The 24,933-nt window shown below is 40.0% G+C and overlaps 2 protein-coding genes across 2 annotated transcripts in view; both read right to left on the bottom strand.

The window, feature by feature from the left end:
* LOC123322777 (odorant receptor 4-like) overlaps positions 1–24,933 on the bottom strand; it is a 47,602-nt gene extending 22,669 nt beyond the window's left edge. The window contains exon 1 of the mRNA XM_044910794.1: positions 24,811–24,933. The gene's annotated coding sequence lies outside the window, so the exon portion shown is untranslated. The remainder of the gene's footprint in view (positions 1–24,810) is intronic.
* LOC123322715 (odorant receptor 4-like) lies at positions 11,569–22,211 on the bottom strand. Its single transcript, XM_044910704.1, has 6 exons — positions 22,193–22,211; positions 21,784–22,114; positions 16,598–16,697; positions 16,443–16,547; positions 11,787–11,942; positions 11,569–11,734 (listed from the first exon to the last, which is right to left on the bottom strand). Exons 1-6 carry the CDS (start codon positions 22,209–22,211, stop codon positions 11,675–11,677), a joined length of 771 nt encoding a protein of 256 aa, XP_044766639.1. The 3' UTR covers positions 11,569–11,674.

Genomic DNA, 24,933 nt, shown 5'->3' with positions numbered 1-24,933 from the left:
AAGGATTAAGCTCTGTTGGAGCCCTTTCCAGGTTTTCGGGCTCGTGGTGGTGGTCGGGTCCGGGTCGCTCCTCGGCTTCCTGCTGTAGGTTGGATTCCTGCTCCACCCGCACTTCCTGTCGGAGCAGACGGTGTTCCTCTGCATTCCCCATGTACTTGCGTACAGTTCTCGCCGTTCCGAGCAGTACCGCCTTCTGCATGACTTTATAAACATTTTCGTCCAACTGAAGTCTCCTCAAGTTCTCTAGTAGTTTCTTCGGTATCAGGCCTGTAGATGAAATGACAATAGGGATGGTCTTTATATCTTTCAGCTTCCACTGTCTTCTGGTTTGTTCCTCGAGATCTCTGTATTTTGAATTTTTTTCAGTGTGCCTATCTAGGAGATTGTTATTATTTGGAATTGCCACGTCGATGAATAGTGCTGTGTCCTCATCCTTATTGAGCAATATGAGGTCTGGCCTATTGCGGGTTATTTTCCGGTCTGTGAGAACCGTTCGATCCCAGTAGAGCTTGTGATGTTCATTTTCCAGCACAGCATCCGGATGGTAATTGTAATAAGGAACCATTTTCGAAGTTAGAAGTTGGTGTTTTAGTGCCAATTCTTGGTGAAGAATCTTGGCAACAGCATCATGTCTATTTTTGTACTCCGTGCCCGCGAACTTCTGACATCCCCCGGTGATGTGCTGAATTATTATTATTATTATGACTTTAGCCTTGCGGCTTTCACACTCCTCTCCAGACGAAAATTCACTTATCCCAGATATCTCAGATATCAAAAGGATTAAGCTCTGTTGGAGCCCTTTCCAGGTTTTCGGGCTCGTGGTGTTGGTCGGGTTCGGGTCGCTCCTCGGCTCCCTGCTGTAGGTTGGATTCCTGCTCCGTCCGCACTTCCTGTCGGAGCAGACGGTGTTCCTCTGAATTTCCCATGTACTTGCGTACAGTTCTCGCCGTTCCCAGCAGTACCGCCTTCTGCATCACTCTATAGATATTTTCGTCCAGCTGAAGTTTCCTCAAGTTCTCTAGTAGTTTCTTCGGTATCAGGCCTGTAGATGATTTGACAATAGGGATGGTCTTGACATCTTTCAGCTTCCACTGTATCCTGGTTTGCTCCTCGAGATCTCTGTACTTTGAAATTTTTTCAGTGTGCCTATCTAGAAGATTGTTATTATTTGGAATCGCCACATCGATGAAAAGTGCTGTGTCCTCATCCTTATTGAGCAATATGAGGTCTGGTCTATTGTGGGTTATTTTCCGGTCTGTGAGAACCGTGCGATCCCAATACAGCTTGTGATGTTCATTTTCCAATACAGCATCCGGATGGTAATTGTAATAAGAAACCTTTTTCGAACTTAGAAGTTGGTGTTTTAGTGCCAATTCTTGGTAAAGAATCTTCGCAACGGCATCATGTCTATTTTTGTACTCCGTGCCCGCGAACTTCTGACATCCCCCGGTGATGTGCTGGATAGTTTCATGTGTCGCACAGCCATAACGACAGCTATCATCCGCCACTGAGGCATCCTTGGCGATATATTTCATGTAGTTCTTAGTTGGAATCACCTGATCCTGGATGGCAAGCATGAAGCCCTCTGTCTCAGGAAACAACCTTCCGGAAGTCAACCAGTAGTTCGACGCAGATATGTCGACGTAATCATGGTTGACCTCGTTCTGGTGCCTCCCATGCAAAGGTTTGCCAATCAGTTTCTGCATTTTACTTTCTGCAGAGTGTTCGACGGTTTCCAAGTGGTCCTGCTGTAGCTTTAACGGTGTAGAAGTATCAGCAACACAAACTACTCGATGGAGTTCTGACGAAGCAGCCTTGCTCAGAAAATATTTTCGAAGTCCTTCAATTTCCTGGGTCATACGGTTGGACAAATCAACAATTCCTCTACCCCCAAGATGTCGTGGCAGCTCGGTCCGTTCTATTGAGCTTTTGGGGTGATGTTTATTGTGTTTAGTGAGCATCGTCCTTATTTTTCTTTGTAAGGCTGCTAAATCGGTGGTGGTCCAAGAGATGATACCGAATGAGTAGCTCAGCGCCGAGCAAGCGTAGGTATTGATAGCTTTTATCAGATTCTTGCTGTTAAGGCCAGTTCTCATTATTCTTCTCAATCTTCGGGTGAACTCCTCCGTTAGTTCTTTCTTCATCTGGCTCTGATTGATTTTTCTTGCCTGTTTTATGCCCAGATACTTGTATGTGTCTCCTTCCTTCAATGCTTCAATTTCTGCACCTTCCCTGAGTTTGAACGTACCATCTTCTATTTTCCCTCTCGTTATGTTGAGCAGTCGACATTTTTCTAATCCAAACTTCATTTTGATGTCTTCCGAGAATCCTTCCACCATTTTCAGCATCTGTTGCATTTGTTTTTTGGTAGATGCGAAGAGTTTCTAATCGTCCATGTAAAGGAGATGATTCAGTTTCATCATAGTTCTACTGCCGCTTTTGATGGCAAATCCGTAGTCCGTAGAGTTCAATCTATGAGACAAGGGATTCAGAGCCATGCAGAACCACAGAGGGCTCAGCGAATCCCCTTGGAAAATTCCGCGTCTTATTGGAATAGGTCCTGTCCTAATGGAGCCATCTGCTGCTTTCATTTGAAGACTAGTACGCCAGGTTGACATAGCGTTTTTCAGGAACTTAACAATATTGGGATCCACCTTGTAAATGTTCAAGATAGTCAAGAGCCATTCGTGAGGTATGGAATCGAATGCTTTCTTGTAGTCTATGTACGCAGCGTAAAGATTTCTTCGCTTGGAGAACGCTTGATTGCAGATAACTGAATCAATTATTAGCTGTTCTTTGCACCCTCTGCTCTCTTTGGTGCATCCTTTTTGTTGCATGGCGATGATGTTATTCCTTTCGCAATGGTTGTGAATTCGATTTGAAATGCACGATGTGATTAATTCGTACATCGTTGGAAGACATGTGATTGGTCGGTATTTGGATGGGTCTTCTGTATTCCTTTGGCCTTTAGGTAACAGGTACGTTGTGCCATGTGTAAGGAATATTGGCATTCTTTCAGGATTTTCAATGACATCATTTATTGCGGAGGTCAATTTGTCATGCATGATCCAAAGTTTCTTGATCCAGAAGTTCTGTAATCCATCAGGCCCAGGTGTTTTCCAGTTGTGTAGTCCTCTGATAGCTGATTTTACTTCTTCAATTGTGATTATGTCATGTTGCATCGGCTCATATTTTACAGCTTCAGACTTTTCATCTTCAATCCATCCGGTATCTCCATTGAACTGAGGTTTCGTTGATAATTGTTCGGTCCAGAATTGTTCAATGGCTTCTTTTGGTGGTAACTTTCCATTTTCTCCATCAGACGATGTGAGTGACCGGTAGAAAGATTCTTCCGACTTTTCGAATGAATTGTTGTCTCTTTTCCGGCTATAATTGCTTTTATATCTTCTCAGGCGTTCTGCATACAGACTTAGCTTTTGCTTCAGAGTGTCGAGGCAGTGGTGAGCTGTAGCATTCTCCGTCTCTCGTTCTGTGTGTGTTCTGTTTCTATCCATGATTTCTTTGGCAGCTTTCACAACCTTCCTTCCGCGATTCCCGTTCACGTACTCCGTCAGTCGTCCAATGTCTCTTCTTAGTCTCTCTGTTTTGTGTTGAAGACGTTTCTGCCATGGTGGCGCATATAATTTGTGTAATTTTGGACCATCGTTGTTCGTTCGGCGAATTTTTGCCCCTATGGTTTTAGCCGTCGTTAGCGCTGCACAGTAAAAAACTAGATGAAGATATTCCAATGAACTTCCATTCTGTAGGTACTCAGGTAAAACGTCCTTATTCAAGATGTCGATTATGAGTGACAGTTTCTTGGATGTATTGAGTCGGGGAGGTGCTATTCGATGAAGAGGATCTGTTCCTTCCAATTCGGCAAAGTATCTCCTCATCTCAGAGTCAATTTGTCGGTGGAGCTCTTCCCTATCGTCCTGATGTTCTGCCTCACTTGGGTTGCAAGATGGACTTTCAGCGTCAATTTCTTCTGGCTGTTGTTGCCCAGGCATGTGAATCTCATCAGAGGTGTTGGTGTCGCTCTCTGTTACTGGCGGACGCTGAAGTTCTTGTTTAATTGCGTCGATTCTGGCCATTGGTATTAGTTCATTTCTCAGAATTACGCGGTACTGGTCTGCCACCCTTTGTTCAGTGACATTTATATTTGGGTAGGCGTTGCAGAATTCCTCATGGAGCCTTTTCCTATAGTTGTTCGTGTTCTGCCCTAGTCCCGTGATGGAGTTATATATGCGCACAATAGTTTCATTCATGGACGTTGTCCACTTCATGCGCTTTCTAACTAACCCCGCTTGGGTGAGCACTGGCTGAATATTCTGCGCAGCACCTTCAGCGGTTCGAGTCGGCAATTGAATTGGACTCGTTGGTTGCTGTTGTTGCTTTGGAGCTGTAGCTTCTTTTGCAGCAGGAGCCCGCTTCCTCAACATCCTGCCACCGACGTCCCGCATGCTGTCATGTCCAGCGCCGGCTCCAGACATGCCCTGACGATCCCCAGGCAGCGACTTGTTTCCGAGGCTTCTCGTAATCACCATTTCCATGGGTTTGTGCTCCCCTTTCTCGGTTTGGGTGAGGGGTAGAGAAATGGGAGCAGAAAGAGCACCCCCATAAAGGATGTGAAAGAGAGAGGATAAAGGAATGGGACTGCGGACAGCAGGCGTGGCTGGCTGCACCGTCTACGTCGTTACGATGGCTACCCGGCAGGCCATCTACTTGATAGCTGCCAGGCAGGCCAGACATTATTATTATTTTTTTTTTTTTTTTTTCCTTCGTGTGAGGGGAAAACCCTTTATGGGCGCCCAGAGGGTCCGCACTCTAGGTAGTGTGAGACTCCGAGATCTTGTTTGGCTACTCACTAAAAACCCCTCACACTTTCGACGGAGAAGTTCTTCGTCCGGCCCTTGCAGCGTCCCTTAACAAAAGAGATGAGCTGCAAGTGGCATCTAGAGTTCATAGGATCTGATGATATGCAGTGACCCAAGCAACACCGCCTTCTGCATTCTGTGCGCTAGTATCTCGGCCCAAGATCTGCAGGCCGGAATAATCTTCAATTCTTCCACGTAGTTGGCTCTCATTCCTCCGAGACATCCTATGATCAGTACAACCATCCTGACTTTATGACCCGGGTACATAGTTCCAAGCTCGAAAACAAGATCTTTGTATTTTTGCCTTTTCTGCTCTTCCTTCATCACCATGTTGTTTTCTGCAGGGGATGAGAATTCCACGACGAACAATTCCTTCAGCTCTTTGTCCAAAAGAAGTATGTCTGGCTTTATTGCATTGATCTGCCGTGTTGTTGAGACAGGATAGTTCCAGTATATTCGAGCTTTCTCGTTCTGGACCACCGCTTCAATCTCCAGAGGCACATATGGTAGCAGCGGTTCTTTGTCTCTCATATGCCGCTCTCAGATGGAAGTAGAGAACTCGGAGAGCCGCGTTGTGTCTCTCTATATACCCCGATGGAGCATGGACTCTGCAGGCGGTGCATAATCGTTTCTTGTTGACTATGGCACGCTCTGCACGTTGTTGGGGTGTCCATTTTCATGATGTTCTTTTTATACCATCTGGTATTTATTACTCCATCCTGACACGCCATCACAAATCCCTCCGTCTCTGACTTAAGGCTAGCCGACTTTAGAAAGGCGAAAGACAATTCTTCCGACAGATCTTGGTCTTTTAAACTCCTGAAAAATATGGAGTGCAGGCTCTTACTCATATGATGTTCGAGCAATGTATTCGACTGAGACTTCCGGATCAGTCTTGCTAGCCTTCTTTGGTCCGCTTGAGTGATCGGTGCTCCAGCACGCTCAGGATCGATCGACACGCCGGTTATACCGAGCTTCTCCAAGGCTCTCTGTGCAGCTCGGAATAGGAAGTCTCCGTGGTTCGCGAGTTCATGCTGAGCTACAAACTTCAGAAGCGGATCTTCACTTCTTAGGACCCTTGCTGCTGTTTCCAATGTTTGTTGATAGTGTTGATATTCCAAACATTGCAATCCTCTACCCCCCTGGCTTCGGGGAAGATATATCCTCTGAATCGAGCTATTTGGGTGAAGGCTACGATTCATGTTCATCGTTTTTCTTGTTGACCTATCAAGATCGAGGAGTTCGTTCACCGTCCAGTTTACCACCCCGAAAGAGTAGGTAAGTATCGGGATGGCTAGCATATTTGTAGCTGATACTTTGTTCTTTCCTGACAGCTGTGATTTCCAGATGTCTCTCAGCTTCTTCTTGTAGCTGGCTGATAAGGCGTCCTTTATCTGGGTTGTCTCCAGTACTCCCCTCTGTTTCATCCCGAGAAACTTATAAGTTTCTCCGTCTTCCAGACGTCGAAAAGTCATTCCATCTTCCAGTTGGATATCTTCTCCTGGATCATCAACCCTTCCCCTGCGGAGATGAAAAACAGCACACTTGTCCAAACCAAATGACATTCCCATTGCAGAGGTGTACTCGGAAACGATATTCAATAGTTGCTGTAGTGCGGTCCTGGAGGGAGCGTAGAGTTTCAAGTCGTCCACGTACATAAGATGGGAGATCAGGTGGTTCCTTCTGCCTGGTGGACCGGCCTTGTATCCTATTCTGCTTGCCCTCAGCTCTATTGATAGTGGCATGAGTGTTATGCAGAATAATAACGGGCTTAGCGAATCTCCCTGGAACACTCCCCTTCTGTACCTCACCCATCCCGTATAAACGGTTCGTCCCTCTGCTCGGATGGCAAACTTCGTTTTCCACAACGCAATGATGCTTTCTATTGCATGGATGATGTTAGGGTGGACTTTCAGCATTTTTAATAGCCGTATGATCAGGTCGTGCGGCGAGGTGTCAAATGCTTTCGCGTAGTCTAACCATGATGTATGTAGGTCGCGCTTGTAATGTCTGGCGTCTAGGCATACGCTCTTGTCGATCAGCAAGTTGTCCTTGCATCCTTGCACTCCTTTCTTTGCTCCCCTCTGTTCGTAGATACTGTCCCACACTGGTCCAATAACCCTCAGAATTCGATCTTGAATAACACTTGTGAGTATCTTGTACAGTGTATTGAGGCAAGTGATTGGGCGATAGTTCTTGGGTTGCCCTAAGTCCTGATTTTGGTATCAGCACTGTCCTACCCTCCACCAACCATGAAGGAATGGGCTCACGGCGAATCAGCATTCCGCTGAATAATCTTGCCAGGTGTTTATGTGTAGCCGGAAAGCTCTTCCACCAGTAGTTCTGAATACCGTCTGGTCCGGGTGCTGTGAAATCATTCTTGTTCTTAAGGGCTTGTCTAATATCTTCGGCTGATATTTCAGAAAGTTCGTCGTTCTGCTGTAGGGTTTGATCACACATCTGCTGTAATCTGGGAAGTGCTGGAGTATCCCTGGTTTTTGCTGGTTGTTCGTACAGGCTTTTCCAAAACTCTTCGACGTCCTGAGGTGATGGTGGGTTTTGCACCTCTTGCTGTTGAGGTTGAAATAATTTCGATGGTTCCGCGGTGAAGGTGTTGTTATCTTCGATCCATCTTTTTCTCCTTATCAATTTCTTTCGTGCTGCTGCCAGTGATCTTATTTTATCTACAGCTTTCTGCTTCAGTAGATGGACTGTGGGCAAGTTAACGGTACCATGTATAGCACGAAGCTCCTCAATCATCTCCCTCATTCTCTTGCTCGGTTTAGTTTTTCCTTTCATAACATCTTTGACACATTGGTACCAAGATGCCTGCTGCCTCATTGATTTTATTTTGATGTCAAGTCGATTTAGCCTTTTCCTATGCTTATTATTATTATTATTCGCAGCTGTTCTTTTCGGTGGACATAGTAGATAAGCGGCTGCTCTCACTGCAGCCTCCACCTCTTCCAGTGAACAGGTCCCGTTAAGATGATCTTGAATGATGCTATTCAAAACGGCTAGATCTTCAGCCTTGTGTCTTGATTTTATCCGGGTGGGTTTGATCAGTGGGTCTCCAACGGCAGCCTCAAATGCCTCTTTTGTATTGTCGACTAACTCTGATGAATCTCTCACTGTCCTTGGCCTTTGTTGCTGTCGGTCTGGAGCATCTGTCACCTGCTCTCCAGCTAGTTCTATCTCTGGAACTTCTCTCACTTGTTCCGTTCTTGGCCTTGCTTCCAGGGCTGCAGCTTCACTTCTTTGAGTCATCGCTTGGTGTTGTTGGTCCGGAGCATCTGTCACCTGCTCTTCAGCGCGTTCTATATCTGGAACATCTCTCACATGTTCCGTTATTGGCCTGTTGGGGCGTGTACCAGTCCTGGTTCGGCCCGCGATATCACTCAAAAGGGCTACAGCTTGTTCTTGAGTTATGTCAACCGTCAATTGCTGATGTTGGCTCAAAGCATCTGTCACCTGCTCCTCAGCTTGTTGTTCCAACCTTCCTTGCTCTCGAGACCGCTGCAAGATTCCTCTTCTTTTGAGATGACTGATCTGATCTCTCAGGTTTTGCTGCGTCATGTAGTTGAGGTCTGGACAATTTTCGCACCACAGACCATGCAGCCTATTCATGTATCCCCTTCTGTCGGGTCCTGATCTTCTGTATAGCGCAGACAGCAGGCTATGCTGCTCGGGCGTCCACTTGTGGCGTCCCCTTTGTGCTGTCCTGTTTCGGCTGCCGGTTCCGACTACGGGGTGCTCTTGCGAGCTTTGAATCCCTATGCGACCGACAACCTGAACTCTCTCCTCGTCGATGTCCTCCTCGTCTAAAGGCGTAGCTTTTTGTGTGGCAGGCGCCCGCCTTCTCAGCGTTCTGCCGTTGGTGTCCCGCATGCTGTCACGTCCAGCACCAACTCCAGACGTGCCCTGACGATCCCCAAGCAGCGACTGTTTTCCGAGGCTTAGCTGATTTCTTTCCGACATCGGCTGAGAGTGACCGGGGTCCGCGGGGTTGTCACACCCGTATACTACTAAGTAGTACCCCCGTGCGGGTTTATTATTATTTATTATTATGACTTTAGCCTTGCGGCTTTCACACTCCTCTCCAGAGGAAAATTCACTTATCCCAGATATCTCAGATATCAAAAGGATTAAGCTCTGTTGGAGCCCTTTCCAGGTTTTCGGGCTCGTGGTGGTGGTCGGGTCCGGGTCGCTCCTCGCCTCCCTGCTGTAGGTTGGATTCCTGCTCCACCCGCACTTCCTGTCGGAGCAGACGGTGTTCCTCTGCATTCCCCATGTACTTGCGTACAGTTCTCGCCGTTCCGAGCAGTACCGCTTTCTGCATGACTCTATAGATATTTTCGTCCAACTGAAGTTTCCTCAAGTTCTCTAGTAGTTTCTTCGGTATCAGGCCTGTAGATGAAATGACAATAGGGATGGTCTTGATATCTTTCAGCTTCCACTGTCTTCTGGTTTGTTCCTCGAGATCTCTGTATTTTGAAATTTTTTCAGTGTGCCTATCTAGAAGATTGGTATTATTTGGAATTGCCACGTCTATGAATAGTGCTCTGTCCTCATCCTTATTGAGCAATATGAGGTCTGGTCTATTGTGGGTTATTTTTCGGTCTGTGAGAACCGTGCGATCCCAGTAGAGCTTGTGATGTTCGTTTTCCAGCACAGCATCCGGATGGTAATTGTAATAAGGCACCTTTTTCGAAGCTAGAAGTTGGTGTTTTAGTGCCAATTCTTGGTGAAGAATCTTGGCAACAGCATCATGTCTATTTTTGTACTCCGTGCCCGCGAACTTCTGACATCCGCCGGTGATGTGCTGGATAGTTTCATGTGTCGCACAGCCATAACGACAGCTATCGTCCGCCACTGAGGCATCCTTGGCGATGTACTTCATGTAATTTCTTGTTGGAATCACCTGATCCTGGATGGCGAGCATGAAGCCCTCTGTCTCAGGAAACAACCTTCCGGAAGTCAACCAGTAGTTCGACGCAGATATGTCGACGTAATCATGGTTGACCTCGTTCTGGTGCCTCCCATGCAAAGGTTTGCCAATCAGTTTCTGCATTTTACTTTCTGCAGAGTGTTCGACGGTTTCCAAGTGATCCTGTTGTAGCTTTAATGGTGTAGAAATATCAGCAACACAAACCACTCGATGGAGTTCTGACGAAGCAGCCTTGCTCAAGAAATATTCTCGAAGTCCTTCAATTTCCTGGGACATAAGGTTGGACAAATCAACAATTCCTCTACCCCCAAGATGTCGTGGCAGCTCTGTCCGTTCTATTGAGCTTTTGGGGTGATGTTTATTGTGTTTAGTCAGCATCGTCCTTATTTTTCTCTGTAAAGCTGCTAAATCGGTGGTCGTCCACGAGATCATACCAAATGAATAGCTAAGCGCCGAGCAAGCGTAGGTGTTTATCGCTTTTATCAGATTCTTGCTGTTAAGACCAGTTCTCATTATCCTCCTCAATCTTCGGGTGAACTCCTCCGTTAATTCTTTCTTCATCTGGGTCTGATTGATTTTTCTTGCCTGTTTTATGCCTAGATACTTGTATGTGTCTCCTTCCTTTAATGCTTCAATTTCTGCACCTTCCTTGAGTTTGAACGTACCATCTTCTATTTTCCCTCTCGTTATGTTAAGCAGTCGACATTTTTCTAGTCCAAACTTCATTTTGATGTCTTCCGAGAATCCTTCCACCATTTTCAGCATCAGTTGCATTTGTTTTTTGGTAGATGCGAAGAGTTTCAAGTCGTCCATGTAAAGAAGATGATTCAGTTTCATCATAGTTCTACTGCCGTTTTTGATGGAAAATCCGTAGTCCGTAGAATTCAATCTATGAGACAAGGGATTCAGGGCCATGCAGAACCACAGAGGGCTCAGCGAGTCTCCTTGGAAAATTCCTCGTCTTATTGGAATAGGTCCTGTTGTAATGGAGCAATCTGCTGCTTTCATTTGAAGACTAGTACGCCAGGTTGACATGGCGTTTTTCAGGAACTTAACAATATTGGGATCCACCTTGTAAATCTTCAAGATCGTCAAGAGCCATTATTATTATTATTATTATTATTATTATGTTCCCAATTAAGAATTGATTTTCCCTATGTGTTGATAAGCTCTTGAATGGAATCAAAGAAATAACATTAATAATATAATTAGTCTTTCTATATACAAGGTTCCCCATAATAGGCTACACATTTCAATATTTGAATTGAAATTTTTTTGGTTAACAGAACGCCTAACTTCTTCTATCCAATTGCCTCTTTCTTATGTAAGTTTCTACACAAAAGACATTGTTCGAAAGTTCAAACGGATGTGGAAATAATGTCTCAAAGCAAAAAGTTTAATAATTCAAATAACTATTGCTGAAAACTAACAAACTTCTCGTAAAAAAAAGAAGTTACACGAAATTATTGATTTAAAACTTATTTTTGACAGTCACCTACTTGATTAATAGTTGACTTAAATCCCAAAAACTACAGAAAATATTCCCACAGAGAACAACTCATTTAGTGAATTAATAAAATAAAATATTATGGGGAACCCTATATAACAAGTATATGGAAGAAAACTAATAAAGTTGAATTCAATGATATAATTTCTTCAATACGCAAACAATTTTCCATAAATAATACATAATATATAGGTGCACAATTTATTATTATCTTATGTGACAATACAGTGAAAGGAATAAATATTTGATAAAATGAATATTGAATGTCAATGAAAAATCAGTTCATTCACATTCACAAACAAATACCACACTGAAGTACTCCTGATTGATTTGTTAATTCATTCACATTCTGTTGTGTACTTGCTGTAGAACAGCAAAATATGACCAAGAATTCTTCATGATCTGAAATTTTATATTGCATCGTCGTTTCTCAATGAAAAAAAAATCATCTCACCGTAGAGAATGTCAAAATCGACATTGGAATGAAATTAATTGCCCTTATTTTGATTGGATTAGCAGTCTTGCCCAAGAAGAGGATCAGTTTTTTCTGAAAACTTATAGGCGAACCTATCCAATTGCAATGAAATGCTGCTAGATGCAGTCTGGAGCTCTGCAAAAAAGATTTATTGAAAACATTCATCTAATCACCATCATCATCAAAAAACTAATCATTCCCCCTGGAAAGGATTATTCCGAGGTATTGATTCGTTTTTGATGCCAATGAAAACGTCAATTCAGTCAATTTATTTCTTTTCCTACTTTAATCCAAGCAAATAATCGAAATTAACACTCCAATTTGGCACGAAGCTTCAAGACTTCATTTTAGAGCGAAATTTTCAATCAGATCGGATGTATATTTTTAGAAATAAGTATTGGGAGAATAAATCTTTTCTGCTGGAATACAATCAGGGATAGATAAGTTTAGTCCTGAATGGGCGGCTGCTTCAGTTATGAATTTGAAGAAGCGCGCAAAAGCCCTTCACTAACGTCAGTGCTATCCAAACTTTCACAGTTTGTTATTTATCATTCCATAAGGTGGTCTGAATCTTCAATACCATTAAAAATACTAATTTACTTTTGATCGAAATAAGAGTGTTTCAGATAACACTTCATCGAAATGTGAGATACTATCCGATTACACGATTCCAGAGATACTTAAACGCTGTAAGGTTATCACCTGGATAACCTGGTTTATCACCTTCTCCAAGATTCACTCCTGTTCGTACAAGGTTGAACCTTTGATTCTACCAAAAATTTTCTAGTGCTGAATGAGTTGAGCTTCAACTTCGCTTGTGTACTAAGATGTAGAACTAATTTCGATCGAATATGATCATTTAGGAACTTTCGAAGTGACAGTTTACAAGTACAAAATTCGCTATTACAAAAAAAATCTTCAACTGATGATGAATTTCCTCATCAGTCACTTAAAGGTCCACTGATCTGCAGTTTAGTGGTAACTTCTTCTAAAGGCGCATTTATACCAAACGAGCATTATTCGCGAACACTGTTTGCAAACAGTAGTACGGGCGCACAGTGGTCCGAAACCCCGAAAAGCTGGCCAAAAGTCAAAAACGTTTTCGATTCGGGTGGAAGTCTGTATTTAGGGGTTTTCGGTGTCGCTGATTACAAATTTGAAGACAAAAAGTGGAAACACAAAATGGCGGATCCAAAATGGCGGAAGTTTTAACGAAAACGTACTCAATTCGGGTAAAGGTCTGTACTCGGGGGTTTTCGAGGTCGCTAATTACGAATGCGAACTCGAAATGTAGAAAAAAAATGGTGGATCCAATATGGCGGAAATTTTTTTCGGAATCGTATTCAATTCGGGTAAAAAATTGTACTCAGGGGTTTCCGGGACGCTGATTAAGAATTCGAAATCAAAATGTAAAAAAAATTAAAAAATAAAAAAAATTTCACAAATTTTAAAATCGCCATTTTTTTTATTCACGGGGTTGGGGGGTGTGTGGGGTGGTGAGGATAGAATTGAAATATCGAAGTAACACCTGACACGAATTTTCGTTTATTTATTTGGAATCGCTAAGTCGTCTTATTCAAAAGAAAAAAAAAACATATCCTAAACAAGAACCAACCTAGGCACACATCATCGCGTAAACGTTATCCCCAAAATCAAAGTTGCAGTCAGAAGCAGCCAATTTTTGGATATGTTTTGATGAGATATCTAAGCAACAGTTTACATTCAGTTTCAGGGTGGGGTTCGTTGGGGGTTTTGACTTATGGCTTTTTCTAACACGACTTTTCAGAAAGTAAAAAAAAAAATACCACTACTTTCCTTAATGATTTTAAACATCATACATCTGTTACAATAATTTCGAGCAACACATTCAAAATCTACCTTTTTTCCAGAGAAAAATCCATTTTATAGAATCAAAATCCGTTCACTTCTCGCGATTCTACACGTGTCTAAACTTTGTCCTATTTTAGACGCGCGATGAGCGAACGATTTACATGCGTAACAACTCTTAAATGGTAGGCGATTCCAAGCCAGATATGGACGTTTTCGCTTTCTTAATGGTAATAATACATAGTAGGGATACTACCAAAACTATTCCAATCATTGAAAGTCCCTAGAAAAAAACATTCGTTTTGGACTTTTGGCCAGCTTTTCGGGATTTCGGACCACTGTGGGGCGGTGTAAACAGCCATCGACGCCGAACAGAGTTCGCAAACCATGTTTTCGAACGTTTCAGAGAGCTCGAGCTCATTCGCCACATGCCGGTAAAGTAACGTTTCATTATAAGGCAGTGTTTGCGAACAATGCACGCAATATGCACAGGCGGTGTAAACACTCATCGACGTCGAATAAAGTTTACGAAGCCTGTTTTAAAACGTTTTAAAATGCTCGATCCCGTTCCGTCTCATGTCGGTAAACCGACGAATCATCAAAGGGATTCGGATTTCCTTGCACATCTGGCGTCATATCATCGAAATCACCGGTGGACCGTGATAAGTTATTGGGAATTGGTATTTAATTTATTTTGAATTTTGGTGAGATCTCTTGAATCGTGATTTCATAATTAATCAATCCATTTGAAATGGAGTCCATTTACGATGGCTTCACAGACAGACGGTAATAATTTTCGATATTGATGGTTTTGAAATTCGGTAAAGGTACATGACACTTCCATAAGAATCTCCCGTAGCCTAGGCTGACCAGATTATCCAATGTTCAATGACGGATGGACCTGATTTATATATACAGGGCGAGTCTTTGAATAGTAGAAATATTTCAACAGTATAGATTCTTGAGATCAAAAAAAAAATTTTTTTCTTGTACCATTTTTTCCGATTCAGCCCTGATAAGAAGATATAGCCATTTCAGGTTTTCATAATGAGCTGTGCCACCCCTGGAAAAACAAATTACCTTCAAAACATAGACATAGAGACATGGACTGAGCAATGTCAGCATGAAATTGGCTTTTTTTATAGAAAGAGAGAAATGATCGTCGGGAATTTACCTGTCTCTTTTTTGTTCACATAGAGGTGAGTGTAGGCCAATCAAAATTCTAGAAAGAGACAACTGCATTCCCGACGTGCGTTTCTCTCTGTCACTTTTTTTGACCGTATTCCATACATATATAGAAAGGGAAGGCACAGTCCATGTCTATATGTCTATGCTTCAAAATAACTAAATGAATCTGTGACGTCTGTGGATCTTTCAAAAAGAGTTGCATTCGGTCAAAATTACCCAATTTTTCGAATTTCACAGATATCTTTTATTTTTGAACTTCAAATTACTCGAAAACTATATCCCCAAATTCATTTCATTCGATAAAGCCGTTAGTGAGAACTAGAAATAACATTTTTTTTTTATATTTTTCAACAACCTGTATCTTTTAAACCGAGCCGATTCGAAAAAAACGGTGTAGGAAAAAAGTGTTTCTTTTGACCTCAAGATTCTACTGTGAAATATTTGTACGAGTCTATAAGACTCACCCTGTATATGATTCCAGCTACACAGTTTCCTACAACGTATGGCGATAAAAAAAATCTATTTATTGAAAATAGAGAAATAAAAGAAGTCTATTACAACACAAAAACGAAAATTTAATAATATTAATATAATGGTTGTGCATTACACTGTGGAATGAGAAGAGGGCTTCAGGCGTTTCTAGAGAAGCTTCTTCATCCCCAAAATTTGAATGTCTCAAATATTTGGTCAGAGAGGAAGACGCTGCTGCATTGAATTTTTTTTTATGTTCGTAACTTGAAACATGCCGTACATTATCTCTTCTTTCTCCAATTGCAATCTGAATTGGCCCAAACACTTCGTACATTGGACTTCAGAATCAAGTTTTGATTTCGAAAGATCTTCCATAAATTTGCACTTTCTTTTTTTAATATCCATCTCAAATAATCTTGAGAAAATTGAATTAAATTTAAGATTTTGACGGACATTTTGACGGACGTTTTCCAGTGACGGACTTCTTAGACGATTGACGGACTGTCCGTCACAATGACGGACGTCTGGTCACCCTACCGTAGCCAAAAATCGTTAGTGCCAGTCTAACCGACGCTGGAATGCTCTCTCGATGATTGGTGTCTTTCTTGACACTTTTTCCTCAATTTCGTCCGATAATGACATGCAGCAGAAATTTCTAAAAAGTTCAGTTTGGTCCGCTCTCAAGTCATCCAGCAGCTGGGTATAATTTCTTCCTTTCAGAAAAGAATTCACCCAGGCTCCTCCTTTGGCGTAGTTCTTTCATTTGAGAGATTATTACTATCAGAGACTCTGATTACTATAGATTCAGTAGAAATTGCAATTTTAGATAATGAGGGCGCCATGTCGGTGCACTTTAGAGAGTCCTCGTTGAATTATCAAGAACAACTGCTCGTTCGGACAGGCGCGGGCTGTGGAAACACCTCCCATTCTGAGTTTTCGAACGTTTGAAAACATTTCAAAACGTTTTGAAACGTTCGGAAACAATGCTCGTTTGGTGTAAATGCACCTTAAGGTTAATTTTCATTTGTTGGTCGCTTTCATCAAGTTTATATGAGAACTGCCACATCATTCGGATCCTATAGAATGCATCAAAGGAAAGCCTACCGCACGACTCTTAAAATGCGCCAAGAAATACTGCACATTACTTACGTATACAGTCACCTCATTACCAAACCAACAGTACAAAAATAATTGGATTTTTACTGCTACGATGTAGACAATTACTGCAAGAAATTCCGGACTCGTTGTTTCAATCTACAAATAGAGAAATGGATTTTGAGATTATTTGAAATTTTTATACTTACAACAGACAAACGGAATAGGGCAGTACAGAACAACAATACGCATAAACCCATTTGAGCAAATGCGTAAAAAGAGACCAACTTGTTCAGTTTTTTAGCTAACCTGAAAGCATTTTATTAAATTCCCTTCAGCTGTTGAGGCTACCAAGACACATGTAGCACATTCTACTGCGATTCTTGGGATTCAATTGGGAATTCAAAACAAGCGATACGCGCCCTGGTGTAAATTTTTGTGAATAACAAGTCAATGCACCTCTGTTTGTTTACATCAAAGAACGGAGAATATTTTGGTGTTTCAATAAGAGTTTTATAAAAAATATATCTCTATCTATTGAAAATATCTTAATCTATCTCGTGATAATGGGGAAAGCTCTTCGATTATGACTTTCTTGTAAAGATGTCAGTTTTTACTATTTTCCACGATGAAATGAACGTTTAGTCAATGTTTGAGGACATATAATAATAATAATAATAATAATAATAAAAGTAATAAAGGTCTTTATTCAATTTCATGAATTAGAAATAATCAATCAAATACAATATGAGGTAAAAAGAAATTGAAAAGGCGAGATCCAGTACGCTTCATCCAGCGCACTGTTCGATCTAACCCCTCGATTCATTGCTTCCAATTGAGGAAAAAAAAAGTGTAACAACATATAGCTCATAACAATTATTAAGAATAAAAGCAAGTAGTGAAACCACCCAAACGTAAAAAAAAAACAATTTTAAGTGAAACGATTCCTACACACATCAATCCGTGAAAACAGCGTTTTGTTGAACCAAAAGCTTGCTGAGTACCAAGGCTCGTAGACGACTCAGATTACTAACCGCCCTGACTTCAGTAGATAAATTATTGACGCACCGCGTAACATAGTATGAATAACATCTACGAAATGATTGTGTTCTAAATATAGGCGGTGTAAGGGTTCCTTTAAAACGTATATTCAAGTTGTGAACATCAGAGCGGAAAGTAATCTTATTGTAGAGGTACGGGGGAGTTCGGCCAATTAATATCTTCATGAACAATAATGTAGCATGAAGACATCGTCTGTTCTCCATATTGAGCCAGTTGACAAAACGTAGAGTATGGCTAATTCTGTCAAATTTTCGTATTCCGAATATGAGACGCAGACAGGAGTTCTGAAGTTTCTGTATCCTCTGCTTGTCAGAGAAGCTCAAACAGGGACCATAAACACTGTCAGCAAAATTAAGGTGAGAAAGAACCAGGGACTCACATAGCAGAATTCTAATATTTTGGGTCAAAGTTGACCTATTTCTATAAATAACTCTCAAGTTACCATATGCCTTTTGCAAACAAGCAGACACATGGTCCGTAAATCGCATATCTACATCAATCCAGACTCCCAAATCTTTAGCCTTGTCGCATAAATTGACGATATCTGAACCAACCATTATCGAATAACCCTCATCCAAAAATCTGATCCTGTCACCTTTTCTCCCAAACAACATAGCAACGGTCTTATTCACATTGAGCTGCAGGCAGTGCCGATGAGACAATTCCCTGATAACATTTAATTCGTAGTTCAGAGCTGAAATTGCCTGAGAAGATTCATTTAAAAAGAAGGATATATACAGCTGAGTATCATCGGCATAATTATGAATGAAACGAAATTGAATGAACTTTTCAAACTGTGAAATGTAGATAAGGAACAATATCGGTCCAAGAATCGACCCCTGTGGTACACCCCTCTGAATTTTGAGAGGAAATGATAAATTGCCATTGTAAGAAACTACTTGATAATGTTCAGCGAGATAAGAAGCAAGAAGGAGAACCGAAGCATCACAAAATCCAACATGTGCCAATATTGCTGCTAACAGTTTGTGATCGAGACTGTCAAATGCCTTAGAGTAGTCTAAAAGTACGAGAATAGTGAGTTTACCCTTATCAGTTGCCCTAATTATGTCATCGGTGATGTTCAGCAAAGCCGTGGTACAGCTGTGATTTTTTCGAAAACCAGACTGGGTGGGAGGAATAATCTTATTAGAATTCAAATGTGACCAGAGTTGTTTGCACATGATCTTCTCCAAAATTTTGGACAATGTTGGCAAAATGCTTATAGGTCGTAAATTGTTCAAGTTCCTTGGATTAGACACCTTTGGCACAGGTAGAACAACTGCTCTTTTCCACTGGCTGGGAAAGACGGATTTTTTCAGACAATAATTCAGGATATGAGTGATATGTGGAAGTATATGAGGTACACACAAGTGGAGGGTAAGTATATTTATGCCATCATAACCAACAGCTTTACTCTTGATTGATTTGATGGATTCCAAAACTTCAATCTCATCAACAGTACGGAATCTGAATAAGCAAGAAGCAGAACAGTTATCTCGGTCAGCATAAAAAGACAATAGATCGTCATCGGGGGACAGGTCAGGAACAGAGTTAATGAAATGTTCATTAATACGGTCAACATCGGCAAGAGAAGCGCTGAGCACTTTATTTTTTTGCTGAACAATACCCATTTTCTTCAGATGTGTCCAAGTAGTTTTGGGATTTCCGCTGTAATTAATGTACTTGCTATAATAAGCCTTTTTTTCTTTTTTGACAGCCGCAGTGATAATATTTCTCAGCTGTTTGTACATATTCCAGTCGGAAATCTCTCCCGATCTCTTAAATTTAGATAGTAGGTAACTGGTTTCTGGTCTTGATCATATCCCGCAAAGTATCGGTTAGCCAAGGTGAATAATTTTTAGAAATTTTGAATGTTTTGAATGGAACATGAAGATCTAATAAAGTTATTATATTAGAGGTGAGAAAATCAACTTTTCCATCAACCGTTTCTATGTCGTAAATATTGTTCCGAGGAATAGACATGAGATCACATTTAAATTGATCGTAGTTAATATTCTTAAAATCTCTCGATGTCTTGAAAATTGGCCCTGGCTTCTGGAAGGCCAAATTGAAAATACAGTGTACGAGATCATGATCGCTAACCTGAGGGACTGGCAGGACAGAAGTTTTCACAACCAGATCGGGTGCAGAAGTTATTATGTAGTCAATTAACGTTGAAGAGGTCCGAGTAGTTCTAGTAGCCTCAGTTACCACTTGATGGAGGCCAACACCATATAAGATGGTGTTATCTCGTCCTTATAGCACGGTATAGTTTTTGTACATTTCAAATTGGTTACGAAGAACAGAAGGTAACTTAACTAACCTGCATATATGTATAACCTCAAAATGAAAGGATTTACACCAAAACAAAGTTGTTTCCCCCAGAGAGGACTTTTTTCACCTATTAAGTTGATAAACATATGAAATTCAATAACATTCGCACAAAATTGATTGCCATCTGTGATCTTCGGAAAATTGGCATTATTAAGATCCACTGAATTAAATATTTGCTATGTTATGTGACTGTCTGGTCTGGCGCCATTTATACTTACAATACAGATGTGTTGTGTCATAGCAAAGATTTAAGCTGTATTTTGGCGTGAACATTTTTCAAGATACGTGTCTTGGCGTTGCAACGGTGACGTCACACGGAAAAATGTTTGAAAATATTTCGTGAATATTGGAAGCAGATTCTGGCAAAGTTCCAACCACAAATCGCTGTCAATCGCTTGTCACCGTATCGCGATGTGAAGCTTTCAAAACTATCCATTTCAGCGAAGATTGAACTAGTGACGTTACACAGAATATATTTTGAAAATATCAACATTTTTCATAAATAAGTCGTTAATAAAACCGTTTATATCAGAATCTCATGGCAGACGCTGTGTAAACTATAAAAGATAGAGGAAAACGATTAACCGCCAGTTTTATAATCAAACCTAGAGTCCTTTCAATTTTAAAGCTTCCTTCAACCCTACTGAAAATAACAGTAAAGGAAGCTTTAATCTTAAAGTAATTTCAAATTTGATTATGAAACTATACGTAAAGGAAGCTTGAGGCTTAAAGTGACTTTAAATTTGATTATGAAACTGGACGTAAGTACAATTTTGTAAATCTCGATAAGTTCTATGTCCACGATGGCTTATATTTAACTTTTAAGATAACTCACGCTTATTAGTTTTAACTGGCATGTAATGAATTAATATAAAAATGAATGTGACCCTTATATACCTAAGTATACTTCTCTAGCGTTTTACAATGAAATATATAAGTCGCGGGTTTAATCTAATATTCCAGGAGTCATATACTTAGCTCATTATGAAAACTGCATATTGTTTTTTAGGCCAAATCGGAGAAGAATCTATTCAAGAATATATACAGTCTGTTCCGATATTCCTGAACAGTACTGTCAGTATTTCAGTCGTTCGAGTTCTATTGTTATTCGATTACTGGCCAGTAAAACCAGCAATATCGGAACAGGCCCAGTACCCTGTACACATGGTATAGACGAAGGCTATGGGTCCGTGAGTTAACCGAAGGTACCTGAATTGCAATAGCGTGGTTACGGACCAAAATCTTGAAAAATGCGGTTAACCTAATGAACCGCATCAACTAGTCCATAAAGACGGTTTTTTTACGGTTGACAGATGTCCTCTCCGACCTTTTAACAATCGAAGGCTCGTGTTGAAAAAGATAATATTATTGACAGTTTTATACAAGCTTCGAAACAAAAAGTACAGTGTAAACGAAATGGAAGTAAGTTTATTCAAAAATAAGGCAGGGGCAACAATACCTTTGTAGACATATATAGTCCATTCAAGAATGATTGACATCCCAGTAGGACTTGAAAGTCCAGACGCAGCTTAAATCTGGTCATAAAAGATCTTCAATAATTTCTGTAGATTCAATCACAGAAGTGGAATATTTAAATGTAAGCAAGAAGAGTTTTTGAAAAGAGGAAATATTCAAATTCGGAGCATATTAATCAGCAATCAAAATTGATATAATTATGTTTCCAATTTGTTGGATTAAATTAAGAATGTGAACAGCTCTACAAAACTCAAATTACCTTCGGTCAGTGCATAGATTGTTCTGTGGATCGCCGTTTATTCACAATACCAACCTTAATTCCGCAACACAAAATCTGAACTTATGGGCTATTACCAACTTAAATTCGATTTTCCATAGCCACTCCAGATGTCAATCATTCTTGAATGGACTATACCTATGACAACAAAACGAACCGTGGCTTTCCGTATATTTAACGGTTTTCAGATCCCTGAATCAGGTTAACTCACGGCCCATACCAGAAATAATAGGTTGAAAGACTCACTTTAAAATCTGAGCATGATGATCGGCAATTTCTCGAAATAATTGATCAAAATCGACAATATTTTCATCAAAGTTCATCATCCTATCTTCTAAAAGAGCACATTGGCAACCAACAACGGCCATCAATCCAGCTGAAAACGTATCTATTCCTAATTGAGACAGCGTAACATACGAAGCTGTTAAAGTTTGATGAGCGTAAGTTACAATATACAAAGGAGCAATTTTGTAGTCATACGGGTACCAGACATCAAAAGGCAGCTTCTTCTTCTGTTCCATAATCAAAGGAAGAATGAGCAATAATATACAGGCAAAAATACTCACAATAAAAAATCCTTTGAATGCAATATCATATAAATGAAACGAATTCTTCATAATTTTTTTCTGTCTTTCATTCCTCCATCTGAATTCACTTGCATTGAGAGAATACATTATGGAATCAATAATGTCTCTATTTTTTACGAACATTAAAACTTTTATGCATGCCAATAATTTGATAGACAAAATAGTCAAATACAACGATGACCTCTCCAAATTATCTGCCAGCGTTCGCATATTCAGGAACGCGCAGAAACAATCCAAAAACAGGATACATATTAAAACAATCATAGAGTAGATATTATAAAATTTCATTTGAAAATACTTTCCAGGCACCCATAAACCAACATACTTTAGCAGAAGAATATTATTTTTGAGAAATTCATACATTTCACTTTTCTCTAGATCTATTGAAATGGGAAAATATATGAACGTCCTGTCCAATTTATAATATATTTCCTTCAATATATACTACTTTGTTCACCTTATCATTATTGTCGTCGACAAAGAATTTGGTATGATTTATTAAAATAGATGAATTCCTTGTGCTGTAATTTACTCTATGGTGATTTAAATTGAAGTTTTCAATTCCTCACCTATTTCTGTACCAGTGGAAATATTCGAGAAGTTATGAATGCGCCTCTGAAATGTTAAAAGATTTCCCAGCACGTTTTTCAACAACGTAGTTCATTATTCTGCATTGAAACAGAGTCCCTGTATACATGATCACAACGTGGTGAATGGAATTTAGTATCACATGTTACTTTACATGAACCCTTACCTTACGATGTGCTCTACACAATCACGAAACGTTGAAAATTGGTAGTTGGCTACAGAATAATGATTTTAAGGTTATTGCGAAATTCAGAACCATTTGGCGAGCAAAATCTGAGGATTTTTTCGTATTTTCTGAAAATTAAATATGTATATGTTAAGGCTAAAGATAGGTGTGAGCATAAACTTAAGATTAGCCGGCTAAACTTAGGTTTATATTCGAGGATCGGCTAAAGTTCGATAAAATATTCATCTGCGTCAGGGCATTTAATCTTTAGCCGCCTAATGTGCACATTACCCAAAACGGAACGGCTAAAAATGTATTCGATGGACACGAAGATAGGTGATGTCTCATGAATGGTCGGATGGGAGAGGACGAACACACACGACCACTTTTTTTTTAATTTTTAGAATTGAAATATGCAAGAGAGCATCGAATGTATTGAGGTTGTATTACATGCCGCCCATGGGTTTTCAATTCAACGTTTAACGAGTTATTTTAATCTGTTTAGGAGATTAATGCTCTTCAAACCGAGCCTAATTTGTGAAAAACCATAATATGACCCCACAAGAAATAAGATATTAGAAATAGAAAAATTTTTCCGTAAACAAAAGTATATTTTCCCTACCATTCAATAATTGGTTTTATGGAAAAATTACGAAATAGGAACTATAGTTTCTAACGTTGCAATTTCTTTCCAACCAATTCTTTCGCAAAAATGAACAAAAAAAAACTATGAACATGAACATAGTTGAAAACACTTTCTCTAGCTGATTTTGTTAAAAATTTATTCCCGAGTCATTGAACATACGGGTTCCAAAATATGGCCTGTCGCCACGATTGATGAATCATCCCGGGGGATACAAGTGCATTAATCGTAAAGCTTATCAGACAAATCAAGATTATAGAGTTAACTGCGGCATCATTCTTGTCTTCTTTATCTCCTTCTGCTCATTCAATTCCCCTCAGATTTTGAATAATAACAAGATGAAAAATAATCATTAACACTACAGTTTTCCCTCACACTCAAAATAGCATGTCTCGAATTTTATCATCAAGCGTTCAGATTTTTATATTCGTCAATAAGAATTCGTTGAGAGACAGTTGAAACAAATATATGTTCATTCTCCAATTTCTCAACTGCTCAACAGAATGCTTTTCTGCTATTAAAATATGTGAAATTCATGCAAAAAATTAATAGCATTAATAATTTGATTATACTGGTATTACTATTTCTTTATATTCTTTTAATTGCCGAAAATTTGCGCCCCTCAAGCCTTCTACATTTTTAGCCGATGGGATGTGGTTACACTTAAGTTTAGCCGGCTAAAGATAGAAGAAACTAACATTAGCAAATACCCGAAGCTAAACCTAAGTTTAGCCGGCTAATCTTAAGTTTATGTTCACACCTATCTTTAGCCGTAACATATACATGAGTTATTTAGTCACGATACGTGTTTCGCTATCAGAATGGATCTTCAGGTGGTGTAGGTAAACTTTACCGTCACCCACCTTAAGATGCTAATCTGATAGCGAAACACGTGTCGTACCTAAATAACTCATGGTAGGTAGTGAAAATCTTATATTGAAGTTTTTAGTTCAATTATAAATTTTTTCGCAAATTGATAAGAAATTTTGACATTCCAGACAAAATTTCTCAACGAAATAGTCAAGATTTCCCAACTTTTGGGAAATATTCATTTCCTTAAGGAAATTATATTTCTTCACAATTGTTAGTGTTCTATATAAATGATTGAAAACACGTTGTCTATAAGGAATTAATTTATATTTTGAAAATTTCGATGCATTGCAAAATACATTTTAAAATCAGTTTTTTATATTTACAGTTATGCCATTACAATACAACATTTTCCGAGAAAGAACTCGTGTTTTTAATCTTGCGATAGTCCATTAAAACATTTATATGTATATTCTTACTTTTCTCTTGATTTTTTTGCCAATAATTCTAATGAAGCAGTGTTCCCCGACTCAGCCATCTCTGAAGTAGTCCAAAAATGGAAAATTCATCATCACTTATCATTTTACACTGTTTTGTTTTCG

This window comes from Coccinella septempunctata, chromosome 1, assembly GCF_907165205.1.
Source record: "Coccinella septempunctata chromosome 1, icCocSept1.1, whole genome shotgun sequence".
In the NCBI taxonomy this organism is placed as follows: Eukaryota; Metazoa; Arthropoda; class Insecta; order Coleoptera; family Coccinellidae; genus Coccinella; species Coccinella septempunctata.
The sequence above is the reverse complement of the archived record's forward strand: the minus strand, read 5'-3'. Positions and strand labels throughout refer to the sequence as shown.

What these genes read in the sequence shown, in the direction of transcription:
- LOC123322715 (XM_044910704.1), bottom strand. An exon ending in CATCATGCTCAGATTTTAAA is followed by an intron (nt 16,698 to 21,783) that starts GTGAGTCTTTCA and finishes AAATGCTTTCAG; the next exon opens with GTTAGCTAAAAAACTGAACA. An exon ending in CGATTTTGACATTCTCTACG is followed by an intron (nt 11,735 to 11,786) that starts GTGAGATGATTT and finishes ATAAAATTTCAG; the next exon opens with ATCATGAAGAATTCTTGGTC.